The following is a 27,846-nucleotide window of genomic DNA, read 5'->3' as shown; positions in this document are numbered from 1 at the left end:
TCTTCCAAACCCTCTAGGCCTACAAGTCTGAGCAAAGGCCCCGAGTACCCTGTAATACCCAATAACACCCTCCCCTTGCTAATACGTTCTTCTTTCCCACACAACACACACACACAAAACTACTTTAAGTCACGTTCAGCTCAGTCGAGAACATGGAAAGGTACAACCTGTCACTTCAGCTCTGCTGTCTGCTAGCTGCCAGATAATTCCAGTACTTTGAACCTGAGTTCACATGAGAGAGAGAACAGATGAGAGAGGAGTCTCTTACTGCAGTTTGTGCACAGAATAGTGTCTGTAGAGCTTCAAAGAGCTTCACACATACAGAAATAGACGTGAGTATCTCTTTTTTTTTTTTGCTCCACTTCAAAGAGCATCGAATGGCTGATGAGCATAGGGGTAAGATGAGCCACCCCTTTTTTCAAGGAAACCGTAAACAAATGCTATCATGTGGTAGCATTTTAAGTCAAGTCAAGTCAAGTCAAGTTTATTTATATAGCACATTTCATACACAGAGGTCATTCAATGTGCTTTACATAAACAAAACCAAACGATAATAACAAATAAAAGCATAGAAGGGCAATATAGTCAAAGAATAGTTAAAAGGTAAAGATCATAATAAAAAGAAAACATAAAACACAAGGTAAAAATCATTTAAAAATAAAGAATAATTAGTAAACAAAACAAAGGCAAAAGTAGTAAAAAAAAGTAATAAAAGACAAAGTAGAATAATTATCGAGGCAGATTCAGAATTTGTAACTCGGCACAGTTAGCAGAAAGCGTCTGAGAACAGTTTGGTCTTAAGTCTAGATTTAAAACTGGCTACAGTTGGGGCCTTTTAATGTCATCCTAAAGTTGGTTCCACAGTTGAGCCGCATAGCAGCTAAAAAGCTGCTTTACCATGTTTAGTTCTAACTGTAGGTTTTACTAGCAGGTTTTTCACCTGGGACCTGAGAGGACGAGAAGGTGTGTACTGCTGAAGCATGTCTGACAAGTATTTAGGTCCTGCTCCATTTACTGATTTATAAACAAGCAATAGTGCTTTAAAGTCAATTCTGTGACTTACTGGAAGCCAGTGCAAGGACTTAAGAATTGGAGTAATGTGGTCAGTTCTTTTAGTTTTTGTTAGAGTCCTAGCTGCTGCATTTTGTATCACCTGAAGCTGTTTAATAGTCTTTTTAGGAAGGCCTGTGAACAGTCCATTGCAGTAATCAACCCTGCTGGAGATAAATGCATGAATGAGTTTTTCTAAGTCATGTTTTGACATCAGCCCTCTGAGTTTGACAATATTTTTGAGGTGGTAAAAATATTTAGTTTTTTGATTTAGTTATCGCTTTCATGTGGCTGTTGAAATTTAGATCACTGTCAATTAATACACCAAGATTTTTAACAGTATCCTTTGCCTTCAACCCTTTTGTGTCAAGGAGAGTGGCAACCCTAAGTCTTTCCTCATTTTTACCAAATATAATTACTTCAGTTTTTTCTTTGTTCAGCTGAAGAAAATTTTGAGACATCCAGGTGTTGATTTGTTCTATACACTGACACATAGATTCAAGAGGACCATAGTTGTTTGGTGATAGAGCTAAGTAAATTTGTGTGTCATCTGCATAGCTATGATATGAAATCAAATTATTTTGAATGATTTGTCCAAGTGGGAGCATATAGAGGTTGAATAATAGTGGCCCCAAGATCGACCACTGGGGAACACCACAGGTCAAGGACGTTGGTGTTGAGGTACAGTTTCCGATGGCAACAAAGAAGCTCCTTTCTTGTAGATATGATTTTAGCCAGCTGATAACTATGCCTGTAAATCCAACCCAGTGTTCTAGTCTGTGTAGTAAAATATTGTGATCAACAGTGTCAAATGCTGCACTAAGGTCCAGTAGCACTAGGACTGATGTTTTACCTGAATCTGTGTTGAGGCATATGTCATTGGAAACTTTAATGAGAGCTGTTTCAGTGCTGTGATTTGCCCGAAAACCAGACTGAAAGTAATCAAAATACCCATTTGATGTTAGGAAGGTGGTTAATTGATTAAAGACTACTTTTTCAATAATTTTGCCAATAAAAGGTAGATTGGATATGGGCCTGTAATTGTTTAGCATGGAGGCATCCAGGTTATTCTTCTTGAGAAGTGGCTTTAAAACAGCTGTTTTCAGTGACTAAGGAAAGGGGAATAATTCTTTACAATCTGTAGAAATGTACAGCATAATTAGAAGAAGGGGTTAGGACAGGAGGAAGGGAGGGAGGAAGAAAGGAAAGGAGGATGGAAAAAAGACAAATGATCTGCAGCCCATGTGTAGCATCGGGGCCTCCTGTAATAGCTTTTTAGCTTTTTAGCACAGGCATAAAATAGGCCCTAAGGTATGAAACTAGATACTGTGTGACATTGCAGGAAAGGCAAGGCAGGTTTATTTATGTAGCGCAAATGTGGTAAAAAAAAAGTGTATTCCATTAATTTCCAGAGTTAGGGGGATTTAGAGAAAATGTGAATAGAACAACATTGCATTGCATTGCACCTCAATTGGTACCCTTGGTGCTACATCATAAGCTATGATGTGAGGGCTAAACAAAATCATGATTGTTACCTTAGCTTGTTGTGAGAAGCATTTTTTTTTTAAATGGTGGTTTTGGGGTAAGAAGGAATGAAAAAGGCATGGGGGACAAAATAAACATACAGTTTAAGCTATGTTAACGTCTTAAAACTTCAATATTTTAAAAGAAAAATGACATCTGAAATTATAAGAGAAAGCCTACATTCCTGTGGTCGACATTGATTCTCAAGCATAATTTTGCTTGCAGTGACCACCGTGATTGGCTGATGAGCAACAGGCCTGTGCTGATGAGTAGGCATGCTGCAGTACCATAAAAAACAAGAGACATAAACTAGATGTACCACAAAGCAGTACAAAATATGACCGCAGCTCAGTCCTGCACATTCTCTGCAAAAATAAATCACGCTTGTCAGTTTGTCTCCATCTCCTATTCCATCCCCCTACTCCTTCAACATTTGTATATGTGAATGAGTATGTGCATGTGTGTGTTTGCTTTTGTGTATGTGTGCTTCTCTGTGTGTGTGTGTTCGCTTGTGAGTGTGTGTGTGCGTGTGGTCTCTCAGTCGTTGACACGAAATTACTGAAGAAGAAAAAAAACGGACAGGAGAGAATGTGCAGGACTGGGCGGCGGTCAATTTTGTACCGCTTCTGTCTTTATATGGGGGACATTTTTAAGCATAGTTGAATATAGGGGGGGACATGTCCCGCTCAAAATAGATAATGATTACGGCCTTGTAACTGAGTGAAGCCTATTAGATCTTTTTAAAACACATTATACTTAGATATATTTCACCCCAATCAATGCATGTCTCTTTCCATGCTCATCGGGTGGGGCAATGAAGTGGGTGTGAAGCCTTGATGCCAGATGCCATACCTCTGGTGCTTATAGGGTGGTGCTCACATTAGGAGGGAAAAGTACAAGAAAGCACTCGTTAGTGAGTCACTGTCTGTTTTTACTGTCTGCCTGGATAGTTTAATGCTTCTAAAAGAAAGATTGTGAAGTTTGTATTGGCTCTGTCCCGAGTTCATTGTCTAGACAGTTAGGTAGGTGGACTGTAATAAAACTTTATTAGCAAATATGATGACACTTAGTGATTTTATCACTCATTTGTTTATCACCTAGAGACCAGTAGATTAGCTAAACAGTAATTCATTTACATTTTGTTTTCCAAGTAATTTCAGTAGAACTGTAATTGGGTATTGTTATTTGATTTATCTTTACTCATCAAAACAACACAACTACAATTTGATTAATAGTACCTGAAATACACAACTAAATACACTGACTTCTTAATGTTTTTAAAAAACCGGAGATATAGCGTTTTAGAACCAAACTCTTCATATGGATCTCTAATGACTGACACATTTGACCAGAATATTGACCTCTAATGTCATTCTTCTCTCAGCTTCCACATTGCTATGGGCCCATTCACTCCTAAGGAGCACCTCCACCTTCTAGTTCTGCTCATCTCCATGTCCATCCTGGTCTGTGATGGAGGAAAGGTGCTGGTGGTCCCCATGGATGGCAGCCATTGGGTCAACATGGACTTCCTCATCCAAGCCCTGCACCAGCGCGGCCACACAGTCACCGTGCTGCGCTCCAGCAAGAGCTGGTACGTAAAGGAGCGGGCCCCCCACTACGGGGCCATAACTGTGCCAGTGAGCGAGGGCTTCGACGAGGACTTTGTGAACCCCGTCATCAAGAGACTGATCGAGGCCCAGAGGAGCAACAGCTCCATGCTCAACTTCATGGGTCTGCATGCAGAGATGTTCAACACCATGGTCAAAGCCCACCGAATCACGTGCGAAATGGCCACTAATATTTTCGAGGACCAGGCCTTGATGAGAACTCTGAATGAGAGTCGGTTTGATCTGGTTCTGACTGACCCCTGTCTTGGCACCGGGATACTGTTGGCTCACTTCCTCCATCTACCCCTGGTCTACAACGTAAGGTGGATTACAGCTGGAGAAGGCCATTTTGCAATCGCACCCTCACCACTGTCCTATATCCCACTGACCGGACTGGGCTTGTCTGATAAAATTACTTTTCTCGACAGGACTAAGAACGTGCTCTTTTACCTGTTGAACGAGTTTCATCAATGGCTCAGAGTAAAGCCCCAGTACCAGGCCGTCTGCGACCGCTACTTTTCCCCGAAGGTCGACTTCTCTGAGCTCCTGCAGGCGGCAGATATCTGGCTGATGAGAGTTGATTTTGTGTTTGAGTTCCCGCGCCCGACGATGCCTAACGTCGTCTACATGGGGGGATTTCAGTGTGTGCCTGCGAAGGTACTACCTGAAGAACTTGAGCTGTTTGTCGAGAGCTCGGGCGAGCACGGCGTTATCGTCATGTCACTCGGCACATTTGTGAAAGAGTTGCCCCCGGACATGACCGATGAGATAGCTGCTGCTTTCGCACAGCTGCCTCAGAAGATCATATGGAGGTTCCCTGGCGACAGACTGCCCCCTGCATTGGGCAACAACACCTTACTAGTCAATTGGATGCCTCAGAATGACCTACTGGGCCACCCAAAAGTAAAACTCTTTGTAGCTCACGGAGGAACGAACGGCATCCAGGAGGCGATTTACCACGGGGTACCGGTAGTAGGGTTGCCTATTTACTCGGACCAGTTGGATAACCTTGTCCGGCTTCGGGAGCGTGGAGCAGCAAAGATTCTGTCCATCGCCACGGTGAACCGAGCCAGCTTCCTGCAGGCGTTGCAGGAAGTGCTCCATGAGCCATCCTACAGCGGCAACATGCTGAGACTGTCCAGGCTGCACCGCGATCAGCCCATGAAGCCGCTGGACCGAGCCCTCTTCTGGATCGAGTTTGTCATGAGACACAGAGGGGCAGGTCATTTGAGGACAGAGTCCTACAAGTTGCCTTGGTTTTCTTACTACTCAATTGATGTGGTGTTGGCTTTGCTGACTGTTATGTTTACTCTGACTCTTCTTGTGGTTGCACTGGTTAGACATTTATGTGTGACACTCTGTTGCAGGGAGAGGAAAAGCAAAAAGGAATAAATTATATTTTCACAGTCTATTTATTAAAGGTTACAGGGAGTGAAGATTTACCAGAGTATTCCTGGGATTACAGGGGGCTGAAACACACTGTATGCTCCAACAGAGAGTGAGTTGATCATCTGGGTAGTGAAAAGGGTCTCAGTGTTTTTCATCTTGCCTAATGTTGTGGTATAGCATGTCTGCCAAAATGAGATTTCAAAATGAACACCCCAAATCAGTCATGAAACATACAACTAGTTGTAAATGAGTTCGATCCATCGTATATCACCAAGCCATGGTTGTCTAGATTTGATTCCTGAGAGTTTCCTGATTCCTTTGTGAAAGTCATCTACAGAGAGAAGTTGAAATATTCACATTAAACATGTAAGCAATATTGTAACCAAACATTTCCAAATTTATGCTGTTCTGTTCTGAATACAGTATTTTACAGCCAACAAAAAAAAAAAAGCTCGACAGAAACCAACACTTTTCAAAAAGCATATTTTGCAAAACACAGAAATTCCTGTATATTTGTGTGTGTGTGTGCGTGTGTGTGTGTGTGTGTGTGTGTTGGGTGGGAGGCGGGTAGCTGGGCATATCTATTCATAGGTCTATACTATACTACTGCAATGATTGAATGGTGGTCAGTAAAGTAATGAGTGTTTGCACATGTGAGGAGTGAGTGTAAGCACTGGTGTGGCATTTTGATAGGTTGTGTGTGTTTGAAAAATGAAATCAAGCAACTTCCTGACAGACTTGTGTGTGTAAGGTACAGTAGAGAGTTGTGTGTGGTGTTTTGCAAAGAGTGTACCCTGGAAATCCAGAGTTCTCGCGGGAGCACAATTTGAATTTGCTCAGCGAGTCACTCTGGCAATGAGTTATGATGCTCATTACTTATGCCCCTTGTATTGTGGGGCATCAATCACATCGTGTATCTGATATAGGCGGGCCAGAGGCGAGCTAAACAGATGACAGTCGTAGTGTTATCCAATTGTATCAAAAAGTCCACAAATCAGTCAATAAACATTGGTCGTATAGTTATCCAATTGCGTGCAGTGAGATTTTCAAATGCATGCTTGGTGCCACCCCTCGAGTTGGGCCATTTCATTATTCATGGCCAGAATTTGGTTCTGGATTTGGTTCTGAAATCTCCAGGCTACAAAAAGTCTTTCATGAAATTGAAAATTAGTGTATGAATTTGCAGATTTGGTTCGGGCTTATGGTGTTTGAGTGACAGGTTTCAAAACATGTGTGACAAGATTTATTGTGTAAGCAGTGTAAAAAAAACTGTAATCAACCCCTATTTCTGAAACCTACATACTGTGCTACATAATGAACACTGGTATCTGGTGAAATAAAGTGTAAGAGTCCTATTTGGATCCAAACCCAATATTATTATTAATACTAAACTATATCCAAACTGTATTATGTTATGTTATACCAGATCCAGTGTCAAATATGTCAAAGCAAAGTCTACGGCCTTCTCCTAATCTGCCTTATGATCATCTTGCCTTAGAGGAAGCGAGTCCTCCCACACGATGTCAGAGACTGATACCTCTTCACTAAGGGGAAGCTGACACACCACAGAATGGTGACTAACCACTTGACTTTATAATTTCTTATAAATGGGACTCCATTTCTTCCTAAGCATCAGAACGTTTCTCGAAGCGGATATTTCTTTATCCGTGTGACCTCACTGTGACCTTAGCTCACCTTATCGTTCATGGTGACATTCTGTACGGTTCTATTGGACATACCTGTTGAAATGTGCTAGTGATTAAACACAGCAACAGATTAGAATATCAGGTTGATTTTTTGGGAACGTACCATCTTCGATGAGCAAAACATGGGTCCAGATTAATCATAATAACGCCAGACACAGAGTTGTCATTGAGCAAGCTCCAGGCTGACTAAGAGGGATTACAGCCAGTCTTTCATCATCTGCTTTAAACAATGTTTACAGAAATTCATACTATATATATACTTTCTTGCGACAGTCCATATACTTTTTTAGGAATTGGTGACATTGGAGAATGTTTAAATGTCAGAGCAGGTTTAGGTCTCTGGGACTCCCCCTTTCAGGAGACACTCAAACAGATCACATCGGTGGTTGGAAGGATGCTGTCAGAAACCTCCACTTTTAATTGCACCAAATTATATTAAGCAATAATCTCAGCGGTCGTAGGCTAAAATGATTTTATAACAACTAAGAGGTCTTGTTAGGCATGACAAACAGCAGAAGTTTAAAGTAAACAAAATGCGATAGTGTATCTATATGAATTGCCATACATCCTCCAAACAAAGTCGTTCATCAGCAATATGGTTACCAAGTAACATACAGATACAACAGCTGATTTTTGTTTGGCACAGTAACACTAACTAGATAAAGGGTATTCCATGAGTGAGGATATCCCAAAATATCCAGGATATCCCCCCACTTTTTTACCACTAGTAATGACGCCTCATTTTGCATTTAAATGTCCAACGTAATGAAGCAGCGATTTCATAACAACAGATTTGATAGTTTCTGCAGTTGAATGTTTTAATTAACACATTTAATTAACGTGAAGCCAAGCAAGTATAAAATATACTATGCAAAATGTTGGCCTCTCTAACTCAACTTGGCTGCAGAGACACGTTTGCATTACTTGACAACAGTAGATGCCAAATGTAAGATTACAACATTTTATCATTTATAACTTTAGCTGGTGTATACTGTTGTTATATACAAACAATATACCACTTGGTGTTGGTAAAGGATATATCCGTGATCCATCTCTGGCTTCGTGCCTCCAGCCAAATCACAGCCTTGTGTATAATTGACCTACTCTCATCCACGCCATATATTGATTGATTTGATGAATTGTATGTAATCATTCCTTCTGGCCATTTTCATTATTTAATGAAGGCAACAGCCTTGTATTCTGAATACCATGGTTAGAAAGTTAGTTCGTAATGTAGGCTAACTGGTTGCAGACCAATGGAGGTTGAAAGTCCAAATTGTTAAACAATCGTGTTGGCTGGTTGTTGAAAGATATTTAAGGAGCCGAGAGAGTTTCAATAGACACAAAGATGATACAGTGACTCCTTAAAGATCAACCAATGAGAGATGGGCCATGTATCATGTTGTATGCAGCTATGAGTCATCATAGAACGTGTGTAAGGCCTATCTGAAGCCTTCAATCAACTTAGCTGACTGCCTGTTCCTGGCGTGGTGTGGGTGAACCACAGGAACGCCTGCTGGCCCTGTTAGCAGGTCACTCACTTTGATGCCGGGTCCTCCCCTCGCCTGATCACTGGGGAGACAGTGTGTCAACTGGGGAGAGCGCACTGTCATGATACACCCGAGGAATCCCCTGTGGAGGAGTACTCACTCACCTTGAGATTTTCAAGGAAAGAGTTAAATACGTGAGAGTCCATGTTTAAAAGAAATGGAGGAAAAGGTTTACACCCCCAAACAACAAGTTGGCAGTAACTTAGAGGCTGGTGTTAGATGATGTGATTTCCCCTTAAACATGCCTGATTTTTTTCAAGTTGACATTTGTTATGTATTCAGTTTTTCTTTGTTGCTTGGCATTAACTGGTGAAAAAATAATTATTGCATTAAAAACCAGTGTATGAATGTGTAGCCTAATTGAATGGGCAACTGTGAGGCATTACTCTGTAAAGCACTTTGAGTGTTCAGAGAAGCCATATATAAATGCAGTCCATTCATGATTTAAAAATACATACGTTTTGCAATTTTATCATTAGCATATTCACATTAACATGTTTCCATTAACATTTTTACATTAACATCAGCGTGCTTGTACATGTCATATCCAAAAAAGGCCAACTTCCTGCCCAGAGAGAAAGAGAGGTAAATTAGCATTACCTAGTGAATTTTCACATGAACAAACAACTGACATCTATGAGTTCGCAAATTACCATGGATCTTCCAAAACATCCTTTCCGGCCAGTGGGTCTAGGCTTACGTATGTATGTCAAAAGCGTGCTGTGTCATATCGAGCATTGACAATACTGGGTGGCCGCGAGTAGGAAACAGGAAACAGGCAGCTGTTTTGGGTCAGCGCTGCGTGTCTGTAGTTTCCCCTACCTCTCTCATTTACATGTGGGAAACCCTCTCAGATCGTTAGTTCTCTCTGCTGTGTTTCCCCCATCATGGACTATTTCACTTCTCAGTTATTTATATATTAAATATAGCTGTGTCATAAATCTCCCGTTCTGTGAAAAAGGAAATAAAACCTCCCTAGTTTAAAAGCAAAATACACCTAAAATTATTTGGCGATTGCAATCATTTGCTGACATGTGGAACATGCATTTAAAATGAAGTTATTGGAAAAAGAGAAAATGCATTGATGGATATATCTGTAAATCACTTTATTGTCCAAAATTGTAACGGAATGTAAACAACAAATGCTGTCATAGACATAGAAACAAGTCAGCATTGCATCATGTGCAAACTTCAATAAATAATATAGGCAAGTTAACTGTCAATGTCAGCTGATTTGAAATGTTACTGCCAAAGGTTTCATCCTTAACCAAGGCTAGAAGCAATAGACTTTGCATCCAGACAATGGCATGGATTGTTTCTAAGGTTTTTGATGGACACTGCTGCAAGATGGAAATAACATTCATACTGAATTAATTTAAGCAAATATTCACAGTTTGAATGCCGATTTTCTTCAGAATGAGTATGAAAAAAAGATATTATGAGCACGCATACATGGGACACCTATGTGTCCCATCAACACTTGTCAGAGGAAATTAACAGTTTAACCCTTAAAGGAGTACGGAATGTTGAGAAATGAACGTTCTAAAGAATATCTGGGTTCATTGAATTCAACATAGAATTTTAGAACCTTCAATTGTTGCGGAACTTAGAACGTTCAAAAACCTACACCTTTAAGGGTTAAGCTGTTACTATCTGAGTACACCTTTTCTGTTTTTCTGTCATTTCTGTTTCTCTGTTGCTTCTTTAACAGTTGCTGTCCAAGCCAACCAAAAGGTCTCCTTCCTTATGCATGTGCAAAAAGACCACCAGGGACCTAATAACGAAACCTAACAATTGACCAGGGGTCTCTGGAGACTTCATAACGAAACCTAACATTCACAGCCAACAGCCGCCCACAAGTCTAGTCCCAGCAACTGCCATCAGCTTAATCTGTCCACTGTCCACAATGCATGCAAGAGCTTGTACAGAGAATCTCTTTTTTTCATTAGACGGCTGGAGCTGTCTGTGGTCTAAGGTGCTAAAATGGCCACCCTCCCTTTGCTCATCTAAAGCAGAGACTTTGTAATGAGGAGACACAGCACTCAAAGAATCTTTAGCCCACAGAAATGCATGGGGTTAGTTCGCACCGCCAATATGGCAGTAGTCCCTATAAATATCCTGCCCCTTCCTGTATTAGCTGCCCGATAACTGGCCAAAGTGCGTTGCAAGATGGCAGCCGAGTGGGGGGACTTGCCTAGAAGGACTTTGCCTAAAGTCAGCTTTGAAGAGAGAAGTTTCTTTGTAAAGAAACTAGCCAAAGTTCAGCTCGATATCATTAAGAGACAGTCCATAGTCTGCCCCTTTTTCGCTCAGGAGGAACTGTGGCAAAGACACAATGAACGGTGTTGTCTCGTCTAAGCTCTGGGAGCTCTGACAAGAGAGGGTCAGTGAGTCCAGCAAGCCTGTGGTTTCCACTGGTTGAATCTTTCTCAGATAGTTTGAAACAGGCAAGTCCTGCTCCTTAGTGTCCATGGGTATATGAACGGGAACGGTCGGCGCAATGTGTCCTATCACCTGACTGGGCCTGTAGCCGATCACAGGGGCAGCCATGTCAAAGTCTGCTTCTGGTTGAGTCCGTGTCAGGGTTGCCTCAGGACAGCTGTTAAAGTCCAGCAGAGTAGATGGGCTCTTACTGCGGTAACCATCCCCCGTCATGACCTCTGCATCGGGAAGCGATCCAGTGTCCTCCCCCTCTGAGCCCCCAGCTGACTGGCTGTTAAACGCCAGTCCGAGTCCACTGTCCTCTCTCTGCGTGACCCCATTGCACATATTCCTCCCCTCTAGTAGGAGCAGCATGGCGCTTCCACCATGCTCACTTTCATTCTCCGCAGAGCTTCCAAGACTCCCGCAGCCGCTGTCCTCCTGCAGTCCTGGCTGGCTCGCCATCCCGGCGTCTCCACCGGTGGAGCTGGCCACCATGCTCACCCCGCTGTCCAGGCTCCCCCTCTTTTCCTCCTCCTGGAGAATGGCCATCTTGTCCTCGGAGAGCTCTCTCTTGCCATCCGGACTGGGGCGAGACAGGAACCAGCCATTGGTAATGACCACCTCCACTGGCGTCTGGTCAATTCTGAGGGGCTGCCACTTGGTGCCCGGTGGTTTCTGTTGGACAGAAGAGAGAGTGGGTTAAGTTGTACAATTGCAATCAATTTGTCCCTGCTGGTTTTTTTTTGTTTCTGAAGAAAAGTGTCTAATAGATATGAACTCAATAATTTAGTCACTCATGAAACAGTGAATCTCAAGTCCTTTTTTTATGGTCTTAGTCAAAACAAATCTCTCACCATAAAGTCACGGGAAAATCACAAGACTCAGGTGTGACACTACTGACAACAGGTGACCTAAGGCATTCTTTGCTATCATGGCACTGGGATACTGAGAAACCATGGGGTTCCCCAATGTTTACAGTTTAGAGAATTGAGAAAATATGGTTACAGATGAGATGTTTATTCAGCACTATGTTGCATGCAGTTCTGCTTTTCCTATTTGCCTAATACAAACACACATGCGCGTGCACACACACACACACGCATGCACACACACACACACACACACACACACACACACACACACACACACACACACAAATCATGTTGACTACACCAGTCTCTCCATTTTGGATCTTACCAGGGTAGCAGGCATTTTGGCTGGATGGCACAGGACGTATACTACTCCACCAATTATTGCCAGAACCACCACAGAGACGAAGACAGAAACCACAAGAGCAACGACTGTGAAGTTGTCTGATGGGGAAAAAGGTAAGAAAATTTTGTGTGAGAAAGGTCAATACAATCCACCAATGGCAATAACATGTACAGTAGTCACTGGGTATAGTGACTAATGAACAATACCTGGCTGTAGGTATATGCAATGTACTGCGTGGTTACTGATGTTCACCGACAGGGATTCTGCCTTCACATCCACACAGTATGTTTGACCCCATGACAAATCCTCAAATTTGATTTCCTCGTTGAATTGTGGAGGATCATATACAAAATCCCTCTCCTGAATGATCTAAAAAAGACAGAGAACAGTTACTTATGGAGATCCAGATCCAACAAGTCTTGCATCAGACACCACTACACTACATTGACAGATAGTAGAGCTAGATTGGGCAGGGGTAGCGCAGTGGTTAAGGAGCTGGGCTAGCATTCAATAGGCAAAAAAGTTGTGGGTTCAATTCCCGGCAGCCAACATTGTGCCCTTATGCAAGGCCAAGTTGATCTGGGGAGAATGGCCCTTGTACTGTAATAATTGACATTATCTAAGTCGCTTTGGACAACAGCGTCAGCCATATGAATCTAAGTATAGATTGATGGAACACAGCACAACTCGCAAAACTTGCCAATGCACATACCTGATCCTTGTCCTGTCCTTTCAGAGAAACTTTGTATTGTATGCCATATTTAAAGATCAGCAGGAGTTTGGGCTTCTGCTGGACTTTAACGGCGACCGATCCAGAGCCCGCAGCCAAACTGAAGACTGGGGGGAGTATTTTACCTGAGGGAGACCGTCAAAAGAGGTACACCTAGGGTTAGGGCTATAGGGAAGCACATCTTAGAATAGGAACTCTGACCAAAACATGGGGTTTACAGACATTTGTACAAAATAAACAGAGTCACACTGTATACACAGAGTCGTGAGCCGTAAGTAATAATCTATTCAGGCTCACAGAATTGTCCCCCAGAAGTCCCCCGCCCCACACACATTCTCTCTCTCTCTCTCCCTCATTTCTCTCTCTCTCACACACACACACACAGACAGACACAATTTTGCACCACTGGGGCAGTTGAGAGATGAAGAATTGAGTGGAAAAGCTTGAGCAGCAAACTTACTTTCTGTCATTGTGAAGGATTTCTTCTTCCATATGTACTTTCCTTGCAGAGTGAGCAACCCCACAAACACAAAATAACGTGACGAGTAGTTGGAGACTAATTCAGAGATGTCACATTTTGGGAGAACAGTTAGCGCACAAGACGACACATTTACCCGATGATCATTAGCCCTGTGAAACACAACAGTACAGTCATTAGTTTCTCCATTTCACAACAAAGGTAGCACACAGTAATATTTAGTTTAAGGAACACATGTTAGACAGTCAGTAGATTTTATATTTTGATCCTTCCATACTATATAAAAGTAACATTTGTTACAAGACAAAGTAGTTGCTTACCATGAATAAATGGCCTATTGGGTTCAATAAAGACCTAATAAATGTGCCTAATAAATGATGCCTTTGTTGAGCACTAATACCTACACATATTAATTTTGTAATAATGGTTAACATGTGCTCCCTAAACTAAAGTGTGTTTTGTCCACCAGCAGTAGTCAGTCTATAACTGCATATGAAGATCTTCACTAAATACATTTAACTTAACAAAAAAAACAATGCAGTTTCACAGTCAGGCTTTCACGTTGCTGTGTGTAAGAGGATCTGATGCTGCAACACCCTCACTAACCTTGACAGCTGCACAAGGTACTTGGCATTCTCTGGAGCATCTTCCGGAGGTTGCCAGGTAACCGTCACCTCATCCTCCCAGATGTGGACCTCCACGTTCACTGGTGGCTTAACATCCAGACCTGTTGGAAAGAGCATTTAGAGTTTGTCCCTGTAGAAGTGGTAGCAGGACTAGCTCTAGTATATGTGTATGCATTTATTCACAACATATTGTTAACTGTAGCACAATATGGAAAGGATTATAAAGAGTCTGGATCTGATGGAGTAACTTAGATAGCCAATGACATGTCTTGCTCTGTCAGGCACTGCTTTCGTGGTGGCAATTGATCATATAATCAATAGGGCAAAGTCCAATAGCGCAATGCAAACAATGTGAGGGCCTATTAATGTGAGTGCCCACAGAAATGCCCAGTGCTTTCCCAACAAGGAAGTACATCCTCTCAATGGCCACAAGTGCTGCTCTTCTCCATTTTGTTTTAAATCATATATAAAAAATCAATTTATCGATTATCGATAAATCGCCTAAATAATATAACAAGTTCTACTCTTCTCAATTTTGTTTTAAATATATATATATATATTGATTTATAGGCAATTTATCGGTAATCAATAAATCAATATCGATTTATTGATTATCGATAAATCGCCTATAAATCAATATTTCAGACCAGAAAGAGAGTGGTATTTAGTGGGTTTTGAAGTTAAATTATTTGATTAGTGTATACTATGTGTAGAGAGCATCCACTCACCATCTTTATCTCATTTTTGACATAGGTGGCATTTAGAGGCTTTTGCATCTGAACCCTTCATATATATATATATATATATAATTGTGTGTGTGTGTGTGTGTGTGTACTGTATGTGAGTGGGTACAGACAGACATATTGTATATATATGCACAAAATATAGTTTAGCTCTTTTAACTGGTGAATTCCATAGCTCTTATTTCTGTTGTCAGTTTTCAGGTCTACTACTCTATTCTACCCTTCCCTCATAATGGCTCATATGGGAATTATCTATGAAATGCTATATTCAGCATTAGACTCATTCTGTGACCTTGTTGTGACCTCTTGAATGTATCATACTTGAATGTTTATGCCCTATTCTTCTTGGAAAACCAAGAGAATTTCCCTCAGTGATACTCTGCCCACAAACACATGCACATACACACACATACCCCCCCCACACACACACACACACACACAAACACACTTGACCTAATGTCTCCATTATGACATTACAATCTTTTCTATACTATCCGTATCAATATGGAACCTGTCTGAGTAATAAGTTGCTGTTATGAACACTACAACCACTACAACAAATAGCACTGACGACATTTCAAAAAGGCTCACAATATTTTACATGAAATGAAAAGTCTCACCTGGCATACACTTCAGGATCACAGACAGAAGTGCCAGAATCTGAAGAAGGGACCGGGAGTCCATCTCTTCGTTTTCAGATCCGAAACATAATAACCCTGAAGAATGGCTGGTGCTGAATCTGTAAAGATCCCGGGCAGAGGAACAGCTCCAGATGACCGGCACTCCGATCTGAGGTCCTACTCTGAGCTAAAGAGTGACCCCTGAGGGACCAGGCAGGTAGAGAGTTTAAATCCACAGGCTGGTAAAATCCAAGACTACTGTAAGCGGGCGAGTATGGGAGTGTGTGTGTGTCTTTCCTTCAGCTAAGCTCAGCTTCCTGACGTCTGTCTCCCTACACACTCATGTGATGAATGACTCGGGGACGTTTCAGCGCTCTCAGTACATTATCAGCAGCGAAACCACTGTCACACCCACTCATCTCTCTCTCTCTCTCTCTCTCTTTCTCTCTCTCTTCCACTTCCTGTTTTCATGAGCTGAGTGTCATGTGTACTTTCTCTCCTCCTTCCCCTATCTCTCTCCCTCTCTCACACACACACACACACACACACTTAGTTTCCATTTCCTGTTCTTTTTTCAAACATACGTCGAAAAAGTGTTGTCTTATTTTTGATACGTGTGAGATAGGGAACAATTCTTAGAGGGTTCAAGGAACTTAGTCAGTTGTTCATGATAAGCTCTCCATGTCAGATGTCACCAAAAGGAAGCTGGTTGCTGATAGCAATCAGTGATAGGAGAGTCACCTCATGGACTGAACAACTTAGAGAGTTTCCTCAAGTTTTCCTCTGATTAATTTTTCTTCATATAAATGTATGTATCAGAGAGGGGACGTGTGTTCTGTTTGAATGTATGCGAGTGAGTGTTATGAAGAACATTTACATATGTCAATAGAGATTCATCAAAGTGTTTGTTTATAGTTATCATAAATATATACAATAAACATACTGTGTTTTAAGAAAGTTTTAGCATCAAAGTATGTTTTGATAACATTGTTAGTGAGAAAGTTGTATTTTATTTCCATAGTATTTGTTCAGTGAGTGTATATGATCGTTTGTTAGTTATTAGCCAAAATATTAAGATATAAATATGGATACATATATAGATATGTTGTTGTATGTGGCGTTAATGGGTAGTCGACAGTGTTGTCTGTCCAAAATAATGTTGCTGTTAGAATTATGTGTATGTGTTGATACCAGCCTCATCGTATCCCAAACTCCCATCTGGTTGCTCGATAGTTTCTTGATGCATTCAATGAAGCATTCACATAACTAAGACATGGACCATTGTTTCAATTATGAATACATAATCAATGAATAAATTATGAGCACAACTTTGTTAAGGACTGGATTACACAGACACCACACATAGCTATTTGATACCCCATCCAGCCAGTCACATTTCTGAGTTACATAACACGGTTCAATTCACCTCAAACAGCAGATGTAGTGTGACTTGATTTGACTTTGCAAATAAATGTGAAAACATACAGATAGATAGATAGAGAGAGAGGGAGAGAGAGTTTCAGCAATGGACCAGCCCGATTAATCTATCTGTGTATCTAAATTTAAGACAATGATGCCATGCCCTAGATCTGGAACTTGTTGTTGTATGCGGCTGCAGCATGGTTTGGGTTTTAACCGCCAAGCCTGATCAAGCTTCAGCACTGGTACAACACATCCTGGAAGTGTTGAAGTCTTCAGAGCCTGTTGCTTTCCTGGGCCCCAACACCTGCCTACCTGCTCTGCCCCCACCCCCACAGGTGACAGAAGACATTGTAGAAAAAACCCATGATGACGCAAGGCTGTTGCTCACACTTTAAATATCGTACTAGACACACCAACCGACCACACTACCACCGTGAGATTGCACTTATTTAGGCATTTGGCTGACTGTCTTAGCCAGAGTTACAAATATTACATAAAACCAATTACAGGAGCAGACGTCCTGGAACAACTCAGTGTTAAAGTGCCTTGTCCAGGGTTCACAACAGTGGTGTCCCCTGGTATTGGACTGTCTGGCATTACACTTAAAAGGTCAGATGCCTAACTGCAAGACCACCCACTGTGTCTCACTGGCACCCACTAGCACTTGGGGAAGCTGAGGTATGAATTACAATGACTAGTTATGGCTCCCACACACAGTTCCGTGCGTTGCAGTGCTGGAGACACATCCTGTTCACTTTACATGGGCTTACGTCATCCGTTGCCAAACTGAATTGTGGGTCCATTGCGTCGCATTGCTCCCGTCAGTCGCGTTGAGAATTTCAACTTGTGCTGCACCGACGGACGGCACTAGCCAATCAAATTACGGTTATACTTTGTCATTTGCATAGCTACCGTCAGGAACACCCACTGCCATGCGTTGACGGAACGCAACTATGTGCGGGAGCCGTTACCCTCCAAAGCTGTGACACGCTGGAGTCATGATCGGGGGGGGGGTCCGTGGTCCGTGCTCAGAGTCTCTCTCAGCCAAGGGGTCCTTGGGCTGAAAAAGGTTGAAGACCCCTGGCCTACAGTATAGTCTCCAAAGCTATGAAACACAGTAGTCTTTATCGTCCTGCTATGCACAGAATACTCAAACATGTTCTGAACTTGCTGTTTGAGGTGGAGAAAAAAAGACCCTGTGGCCAAACAGGCTCCAGTGAGGGGGAGGAGTACGTCCCATACTGTACAGTGTTGGTGTTAAATTATATAATTGCACAGTGGTTAGCAGATAATTGCTTAGCTGTGTGTTAACTGCAATGATTGTTAGAAAAAAACAGTTTCTGGTGGTGTACACCCCGTGAGCGGAAGTCTGTTGCGCCATATGGGCTCCTGCCAGTCTTGGCAATTTTTTGTTGTTGCACCATATTTGGCAGACTTCCTTCTCCTGTTTTGGTTTAAAAGACGTTGTGACCTGCATTTGGAATCCATGTTCCGTGTCGGGTATAGGTTACAATCCCTATAGGATATAATACATTGAGATGGGATCATTTCATGCACCTCAAACTAAAATCAGGTAGGTTGGAAGACTAGACCAGGGGTCCCCAACCTTTTATGTACCATGGACCGGTTTGATTACCTTTTTTTTTTTTCAAGGACCGGTGGGGGTCGATGTTCCGTGTTGTGCATGCATTACTTGAAAAGAACTAGCTCCAGTTATGTATGAACAGTGAACATAACGAACTTTTAAAAATGTGAAAAACGTGAACTTGAAGAAGTGAAAATTTAACAATATGAACTATGAAAATTGTACAACTTGAAGCTACATCTATCATGTGTGAACATGCTTAACAAAATATGGTAACAAAACATGGGAACTAAACGTGCATTACAAATATAAATCAGTGGGAGCCCTGTGCTTGTTTCCCTGCAACAAGAAGATTCCATCTGGGGGTGATGGAAGACAGTGACACCCTCCGTGTGTTTGAAATGTCCAGATTGCGCAATTTGGTCTTAGTTGCACTCATTGCCGAAAACCTGGCCTCACATAGATACGTGGTGGGAAATGGTAGCAACGTTTTCAGCGCTTTTACGGCCATCTCGGGATATTCTGCTTTGGTTTTCATCCAAAAACCCGCCAGAGAGGTTTCCTCATAGCCTACACACTCTTAAGACCACCGTCATTTGCAATTTCGATCAACTGCTCTTCCTCCTGCGCTGACAAGTTAGGACTATTCGGGATATTGACAAATGGATTGCGGACCCACTCATTGGTTTGCCGTGGATCTTTGGAGGATGGGAAGTAACGCTCAAACTCATTTGAAAGCGCAACAAGGTGATTGCGCACCAGCTGCGAGAGAAAGGGCCCTGCCTCAGTCTCTCCCAAAACCCCCACTACTGTTTGTAACATATAAAATACACCCCGATCCACTCGTCATACCCACAAATCAAGCTTGGCTTTAAATGCAGCGACTTTATCTGCCAGTTTAAAGACAGTCGTCATTCTCCCCTGCAGTGACAGGTTGAGGTCATTAAGCAACCTGAATATGTCACACAGGTAAGCGAGTTTTGACACCCAGCCCTCATCACTAAAATATGCAGCTAACAGTGACTTTTTTTCTGTAAGAAATCTCTGCAGCGGCTCTCACAACTCAAACAGTCTGGCCAGTGACCTGCAACCAACCAACTTGGATAGCGTACCACGGTGACCCATTCACCCTCTCTAACAACTGTGCCTCAATATCCTCGGACATATCAATTCGCCTATGGACAGTGCTTGCAGAAAGCGGTACCTGAGCTATTTTTTTAGCTGCAGCCTCCCCAAGGAGTTCATTGCACATGCCTTTACCAGCAGGCAGAATTAACTCTTCCACAATAATAAAGGGCTTCTTAGATTTAGCAATCCGACTAGCCACTATGAGGCTTTTAGCGCAGCCACGTTCACCGATGTGGTTGCTTTTACGCGACTAGTTTTTGTCCTTCTTGCTCGCGTTTCTTACGCTCAAAGAACTCAAGGGGTTTGTCTTTAAGTGTAGGATGCTTGGACTCTAGATGTTGAATTAGCTTTGATGGTTTCATTGCTTCGTTTGCTAACTTAAAGGACTTGGTGCATGCGAGTCACCGGTCTCTGCGAAACCATATTTTAAATATGACTCGTCATATTTCGTATTGAATGACCCCTTCTTTTTCTTTGAGGTATCTGGCTCACCATCGTCAGTGGGTATTATTGCGAATGTGACATTATTGCGAATTAAATATAGTTTATTTAGTTTGCATGCATTATTGCGAATTAGGTTGAGTTTATTTACTTTGCATGCATTTTTTTTAAAAACTCTTGTCGTAGGCTACGGCCCGGTTAGGAATGTCCCGCGGCTTGGGGACCGCTGCACTAGACTACTAAACATTATTGTACGCTGTCAGTCATGTATGGTTGAGAGTCAGGATGTTAGCCATTATGTTCCTTGCATTGTGTTGACTGCACCGCTCGAACCTGCTAATTTTACAGCACCTCAGATTGGGAACCGGCCGTGCTAGCGTGGCATTGTGGGGAATTAGCCATTGACTACGCCACCCCAAGTATTAGAGGGAACCCAGGGAACATCCCTTACAACCAGTAGGTCACACCAGAGACTTTTTAATGAGGAGACACAGCACTCAAAAAATCCTCCATAGAAATGCATGGGGTTACAGCTCCTACACACAGTTGCGTTCAGTCAACGCATGCCAGTGGGTGTTTCCGACGGTAGCTATGCAAATGACTTGAAGTATAACCGTAATTTGATTGGCTGGTGCCGTCCGTCGATTGGCTTGATTGGCCGGTGCCGCGACGCAACGGACCCACAATTCAGTTTGGCAACGGATAACGTGAGCCCATGTAAAGTGAATGGGATGCGTCTCCGGCAACGCAACGCACGCAGCTGTGTGTAGGAGCCGTTAGCTTGTAACGCCAATATGGCCTTTGTCTACACATTTCCCATCCCTTCTTCGGCAAATGTCAACATGTGAATACATTGAGCCAATCAAGTGGTGTGATGTGAATACATTGAGCCAATCATATGGGTTTTTGTGAAGACATCTTCCCAATCATGTGTTGTGAACTCGCCTCTGGAGCAAGATTGGTGTCGTGAAGCCTTGCGCACGCGCATTTCTGCTGAATAGGATGCCCGATGAGTGCCCAAAAAGCGTTGCTATATGGCCGCCGAGTGGAGGGACTTGCCTAAAAGGACTGGTCACACAGATTCGTTGATTGAAAGGCAGCCTCGCTTGTTGGATTCCACCCGATGAGTGGAGAACATCATTACAATGAGCCTATTAGTCACTGAAATAATCAAATAAAACTAAAGAGGAACCTACCACACTTTGGCCAGCATGGGCTGCATGTGACCAGGGAGCAGTTATGCAGCAGGCTACCAGCAGTCCTTTAGAGACCAACACAGATCCAGTGCACAGAGTGAGTGAATCTAATGCTGGAATGTTGCTACATAGGGATGTGATGCTTGAAACTGACGTCTCAAATCAGTGAGCTTTCTAAGTACAAGTGTTTCGAAACACTGCTTTGACCACTGCTTCGAAACATGAAGCAAACACATTACAACATTGAGAGTTTTTATGAGTAGAAAATGATAGAGAATACTAGCAGCAGCAATAAGCTTAATCTAAGAATCACTTGATGTGGTTTCCAATCCAGCAACTGACCAAGAACATTGCTGCTTAGCTTTTGACTAAGTCCATGAACATAGGTTACACAGCCAGACTTAAACAGACAGCTTCTCCGCTACGAAGCATTTGGCACCTTTGTTCCACCATATACAGCTTTTGAGGTGTCGGCATTCTTTCGAGCCGTTTTGCTTTGCCCATCTCTATACAACCATGGGACTGCTTTCCCAACCTCTCTTTCATCTAATCTACCCCTTTATAGGGCATGGACAGCCTGTTCAGGTGCAAGCAATTAAGGCAAGAGGGGTGCGGTGCGGAGCAAGGAGAACAAGCTAATTGCCACCAATCTGGTGCTAAGCATTTCATCCTGCTACACTAGCAAGTTAGGCTAAAACAAAATCCTTTCATGCAAGTTGTTTGTTGATTGGCAAGATGTCTTCACAACACACCATATGGTTGGCTCAATGTATTCACATAACACCACATGATTGGCTCAATATATTCACATGTCGACATTTTGCTGAGGGAGGGGTGGGATATGTGTAGACAACGGCCATATTGGCGTTACAAACTAACCCCATGCATTTCTATGGAGGATTTTTTGAGTGCTGTGTCTCCTCATTAGAAAGTATCTGGCTAAAACCTATGGCTGCTAGTGTGTGGGAAGGGAGATTTACATACTTACTGCACAGCTATTGTACCTGTTGGCTACCAGCACATAACGAGGAGGGAAACAGAGTAACTAGGGCTGGCTATTTCCATAAACAGACATTTCACCCTCACCGTTTTCAAAAATAACATTGTGCACACCTGTCAGTTTTTAGAAAAAAAAATATTTACACTAACTGGTATATGCCGTCAAGAGCATGCCAAACCTGTAGGTGGCAGTGTATCAAGAACCTCAAGTCCACGTTAGCCAATCAGAATCTCGAAAATAGCAACAACAGCAACAAATCACTTCCTCTTTGTCTTTTAAAATGTATTTGCAATTGCAAACAGATAAAAAGAGTTTGCACCAACATAAATGTGACTGCTACTCTGAATGCATCCATGATCACCATAGCTAAATAAAAATGTAGGCTAAATATAGGTTGCACTTTTGACGCAGGTGCAAGTTTTGGTGCATAGGCCTAACATTGGCTGCCTAAACCTCCATTTTTGTCAGTTTACAAGCAACCGTGCAACCAAAGTTTTCCAAAATCTCCACTCTGGCCGGAGTTTTTAGAAAGAATCGTTTTCAGAGGCAAATTCTCCTGCGTGTAAACTGCATCAGTGCTTTGATATCTCGTTCGTTATCTTGGCAGAACTCTTTCAATTCATTTTTAAGCTCTTTAAGTTCTTTCATCAAAGACTCTTTCAGCTCACCAAACAATTGCTGAATCTCAAGTTTCTCCGCCATGTTCTTGGTGTCTTCCACTGTTTCCCCTTCTTAGTTTTCTTCTTAAATTTAAGCTCATTTAATTCAGTGAGAGCACCCGCTGAACGGAGATTCATTACTTAGGTTACTACTCCAAAAGATCATCTCTTACTTTAGGTGTGTTTAACCGGGCATCTATGATTTTTTTCGGGGATTGGTGAGGGAGCGTAATTCAAGCTGGCGCCATGTCACCGGAACCGGATGTCTCCCTTGTTCCTCCTGCGTGTAAACTAAGGCCACAAACGAAGGAAAATGTCTGTTTTTCAAAATAACCATGCACGTCTAAACGGGCCCTTTGTCCGACTGGTTACCTGGGTTAATTTGCCTATGGTCTCCAAAGCTGTGAAACACAGTAGTCTTTATCGTCCTGCCATGCACAGAATACCCAAACATGTTCTGAACTTGCTGTTTGAGGTGGAGAAAAAAAAGACCCTGTGGCCAAACAGGCTCCAGTGAGGGGGAGGAGTACGTCCCATACTGTACAGTGTTGGTGTTAGATTATATAATTGCACAGTGGTTAGCAGATAATTGCTTAGCTGTGTGTTAACTGCAATGATTGTTAGAAAAAAAGAGTTTCTGGTGGTGTACACCCCGTGAGCGAAGTCTGTTGTGCCATATGGGCTGCTGCCAGTCTCGGTGGTAGGTATAAGAATTCGGCAATCCGACTTGTTTTTTCTCCTGTTTTGGTTGTGATCTGCATTTGGAATCCATGTCCCGTGTCGGGTATAGGTTACAATCCCTATAGGCTACAATACAGTGAGATGGGATCATTTCATGTACCTCAAGCTAAAATCAGGTAGGTTGGAAGTCTGTTCACTAGACTACTAAACATTATTGCACGCTGTCAGTCATGATCACTGTATGGTTGAGAGTCAGTACACTAGCCATTATGTTCCTTGTGTTATGTTGACTGCACCGCTCGAACCTGCTAATTTTGCAGCACCTGGGAGCACTTGGGAACCAGCCATGCTAGGCTAAATCCTATGGCTGCTAGTGTCTGTCGCTAGCATGTCTCTTAATGTGTGGGAAGGGAGATTTACATACTTACTGCACAGCTACTGTACCTGTTACCATCACACATGGAGGAGGTAAACGCAGTCACTGAGTCCCAAATCTTTTTTGTAGTCAGTGGAACGGGGATGTGTACTCGGTAGAAGAGGAACAGGACATGGAATAAGCACTAAGGGGAGGCGGATATATGCATGGGTTTTACTGAAGGGGATTTACCGTAGCTGTAAACAGTATTTGTTGTCTTCCTGCAGCTGGCCAGTTGAAGTTGCAGTAAAGACTGGATCATGGATCATGGATGACATGAATTGGAATATGAACATGGATATGACTGTGATACAGAGGGTGCTCATGGCTCGACTCCTACTGTTGTTGTCTGTTTAACCCAGTCAGCACAGACCTTATTTACACATTTGATTGAACTCTTTAACTACAAATGACCCTGACCTGTTTTTACCCCGATGTCATCGGATTTGACCAATCTGATTGGGCTGTGCTCCATCAGGTTTTGTCTCATATGCTACTAACAGTGCTTACTGTACATGTTTCACTTAGTAAGTAATGCATGCACATTAGACTGTGTGGAGGAGTGTGTCTGCTATTATTTATAATATACTGTTTTCAAACTCATTATGTACATGCCATGTGATAACCTATGCAGGAAGAGTTAAACAACTAACAACCTTTTCAATATAGTGAGCTATAAGATTTGTCATACAGATATGTATTTGTGCAATTTTCTTGCCACATTTCAAACATTATTCAACCAAGAGGTTTGTGCTTCTTAACCTCATGGTAGCAGTTACCGGATACTGTGCGATATCAGTGTGCAGGGCTTAAAACCACACATTTTTTCCCCTTTTCATTGTGTACTTTCTTCTAAGTCCTGTCCCTGAGGTCACACGCGATCACAAGACAAAACTCTCAAACGGAGACGCCTCTAAACAATGTGTTGGTTGGGTGGCCATGCAAATTAATCTGTGTAATAATTATGTTTTATTTTTCATTTGCACCAAATTGGATTTTTAATGGCTTGCTGAGCTAAGAGGTGTTACATTCTCAGGATGTCACATGGTGGCTCATTGTGTGTGTGTGTATGTGTGTGTGGGGGGTAGTAAATGTGTGTGTGCATTAGTAAACGTGTGTGTGTGCATGTTAGTAAACGTCTGTGTGTGTAGGTGTGGGTTAGTAAACGTGTGCACACGTTAGTAAACTTCTATGTGTGAGCGCATGTGTGCATGTTTTGTATATGTATGATAGAGAGAGAGAGAGAATAAAAATATACAAAAATATAAATATAAAAAATATTACACACTCCCCTATGAAGCCTAAGGACTAAGAGGCTGACAGTGCTACTCTTCCATGTAACATGAAGGATCTTATAAATCATTGTGATGAGCCATCTTACTACTCATCATAGTGCCTCAGTGGGAGTTGATTTCACTCTAGTGTTGTCCCGTCTGTCCCCCTTCACATTTTCACAATGCATTCCAAGAGATCAGCGCTCACGTCTAGGGGAAATCTGCGGAGATGTTGGTCCCAAATTCCGGCAATATCTGATCGAGACTAAATGAGGTTTTAAAAATAAAGTTTCTAAATAAAGGCCAAACATGTAGTGAGAGCAGCACTATCCGTCATTTCGTATCGCTGTCTGAATCATCACTACGCTCCACAACTCCTGGTCATGTCACAATAGGGTTTTGAAACTTCATTCAACTCAGGCAGTGCTTTTGTAGCTCCCGTTTCCACAATGAAAGTTTCCCCACAGTTTTCTACTGGATGTTTGTCATATTTTACAACATTTAAGTGCGGTCAAACTATTCATTAATGATTGGACGAGAGGCTTGAGTAGCGACATCTCAGAACATTCTCATGAGTTTTACAGCTTGTAATCACTCCGCATTTTGCATTGTCCGAAGCAAACATTCCATTCATTAAAATCAATAGAGCAGTGATTTCATTGCATCACATTTGAGTGAGAAAATTAATACAAAAAGGAATGTATGGAAGTCATTCAACAGTAAATGATGCTTAAATGTTTCTTTTGTATGTCATGTTGTTGTATCGTCAGGTTATTTGAAGCTCCTGTTAGTGACTCAACTCAACCCAACCAGATTTCAGATTTTCAGTCAGACAGTTTTTCAGTGGGGTGGGGGAATATTGTTTCACCATTGGGGTGGGGGGACTCTGTGTTCCAATAGACCCCTCAGCCAACAGATCAAAGAGGAAATCAAGAGCAAAGTTCATAATAGCTCAGATCTAAACACTAGTGAATGAAAACGAAACAGAGACAGGGGCACAGTAAGTGTAAGAGTCAGCAGATTGATCAGACTCGCCTATCATACAGATTCACCGAACTGTAATTTCACAATCCTGAAATGATAAGTTATTAGAAAGCCCCAATGTGACCTCAGATTAAATCGGCGGTAAAATAGCACGCTAGCAAGATTATATTAAATCAGCAGTTAGCTAGTGGATGTGCTAGCAATATTATATTAAATCAGCAGTTAGTACTCTCATGTTAACTGCCCAAAGGTAGCTTGCAATCCCCAACAGCACAGTTGTTGGCACTTCTAAATGCATGTTAGCATCCTAACTAATATCTTTTGGTGATAGAAGTGGTGACGTACTGTGCCAGCTTTTCTGAGATTTTCATGGGGAATTCCATCCTGGACTAGGCCTACATGCATGACCTAAGAAACATGAGAGTGAAAACCAGAGGGGCGTAAGTGACATTTTTGGCGAAATAACATCAAATACATACATCAAATGAAAGCTCGTGATCAGCAATTTCTACTGTCAAAAGGACAGGAGCAATATTAGAGTTATTAGTGAAAAAACAAAGGATTTAACACTGAACACAATGAACCAATTGGTGTTGTTTTGGCCCTCCTGTAAAGTTGGTGAAATGTTACTTACACCTCTCTGGTTCCAAGCCCTTCACATCGTCATATTATCACATCTATCCACCACTATTGCTTCAAAAAGTGGCACATTGCTGCTAGCTATAACATTGAACAAACACATCTCACTACAGTCATTTACAGAGATGTAACCAGATGTCATGATTAGAGTAAAATGGACCTATAGGCTCCAACTACATAGCTGCCAACTCTCACGCATTGGCCGTGAGACACACGCATTTGATTAGTTTCACACACTCACACGCCACACCCCCGATTTCTCACGCTGAAGTGTCAACCCGGTCGGTCAGATGCCTGAAAAATGATTTTAGCCCATCTATAGATCTAGCCTACCTGTTGAGCCACGGTTATGCTTTCAGAGACGGTGAGAGGGTTCAAGAGCACCCCCTGTCTGTGGAATTTTCTAAATTTTCTCTCATTTGCGATGCTACTTCAGAAGCCATCCCAGGTAGCCTGGCGGGCCATCCTATATCATTGAAATGTATAGTCTGGAATCGAACCATTCACCTCGCTTAATCCAAGGGGTGGGCAGAGAATTGTCTTTCAAACTGCCTAGGCATGCAATAGGCCAGCTCTACGACCATATCCATTATCCGATTAGGCAAAGCGGCAAATATATCCTTCTTGAAAGGAATGACTTAAGTGCATTGTGTTGCTCAACTTTCAAAAAAAAAAAAAAAAGTCCAACTCCTCCAAAGTTGGCGCTTAGCGCCGATTCAAACAACCGCTCTTAGTTCACCATAGCCACCTTCCTTGTTGT

At 42.2% G+C, this 27,846-nt stretch overlaps 2 protein-coding genes across 2 annotated transcripts; one reads left to right on the top strand and one right to left on the bottom strand.

Moving 5' to 3' along the window:
- The first annotated feature begins 256 nt into the window (after nt 1–256).
- On the top strand, nt 257–5,631 carry LOC125308294 (UDP-glucuronosyltransferase 2C1-like). Its single transcript, XM_048264687.1, has 2 exons — nt 257–332; nt 3,959–5,631. Exon 2 carries the CDS (start codon nt 3,972–3,974, stop codon nt 5,571–5,573), a length of 1,602 nt encoding a protein of 533 aa, XP_048120644.1. The 5' UTR covers nt 257–332; nt 3,959–3,971; the 3' UTR covers nt 5,574–5,631.
- A 4,894-nt stretch (nt 5,632–10,525) lies between these two features.
- Nucleotides 10,526–16,003, bottom strand: il10ra (interleukin 10 receptor, alpha). The gene is made up of 7 exons (XM_048264823.1): nt 15,663–16,003; nt 14,280–14,400; nt 13,656–13,825; nt 13,178–13,320; nt 12,672–12,834; nt 12,448–12,563; nt 10,526–11,925 (listed from the first exon to the last, which is right to left on the bottom strand). Exons 1-7 carry the CDS (start codon nt 15,724–15,726, stop codon nt 11,077–11,079), a joined length of 1,626 nt encoding a protein of 541 aa, XP_048120780.1. The 5' UTR covers nt 15,727–16,003; the 3' UTR covers nt 10,526–11,076.
- Nucleotides 16,004–27,846: the final 11,843 nt, after the last annotated feature.

The sequence above is a fragment of the Alosa alosa genome, chromosome 15 (assembly GCF_017589495.1).
Source record: "Alosa alosa isolate M-15738 ecotype Scorff River chromosome 15, AALO_Geno_1.1, whole genome shotgun sequence".
In the NCBI taxonomy this organism is placed as follows: Eukaryota; Metazoa; Chordata; class Actinopteri; order Clupeiformes; family Clupeidae; genus Alosa; species Alosa alosa.
Note: the sequence above shows the minus strand (reverse complement) of the source record. Positions and strands in the feature narration are given on the sequence as shown.

What these genes read in the sequence shown, in the direction of transcription:
- LOC125308294 (XM_048264687.1), top strand. Translation starts at nt 3,972, where the DNA reads ATGGGCCCATTCACTCCTAAGGAGCACCTCCACCTTCTAGTTCTGCTC.
- il10ra (XM_048264823.1), bottom strand. Translation starts at nt 15,726, where the DNA reads ATGGACTCCCGGTCCCTTCTTCAGATTCTGGCACTTCTGTCTGTGATC. An exon ending in GATCCTGAAGTGTATGCCAG is followed by an intron (nt 14,401 to 15,662) that starts GTGAGACTTTTC and finishes TCTTTCCAACAG; the next exon opens with GTCTGGATGTTAAGCCACCA. An exon ending in ATCCTTCACAATGACAGAAA is followed by an intron (nt 13,321 to 13,655) that starts GTAAGTTTGCTG and finishes GGTCTCCCTCAG; the next exon opens with GTAAAATACTCCCCCCAGTC.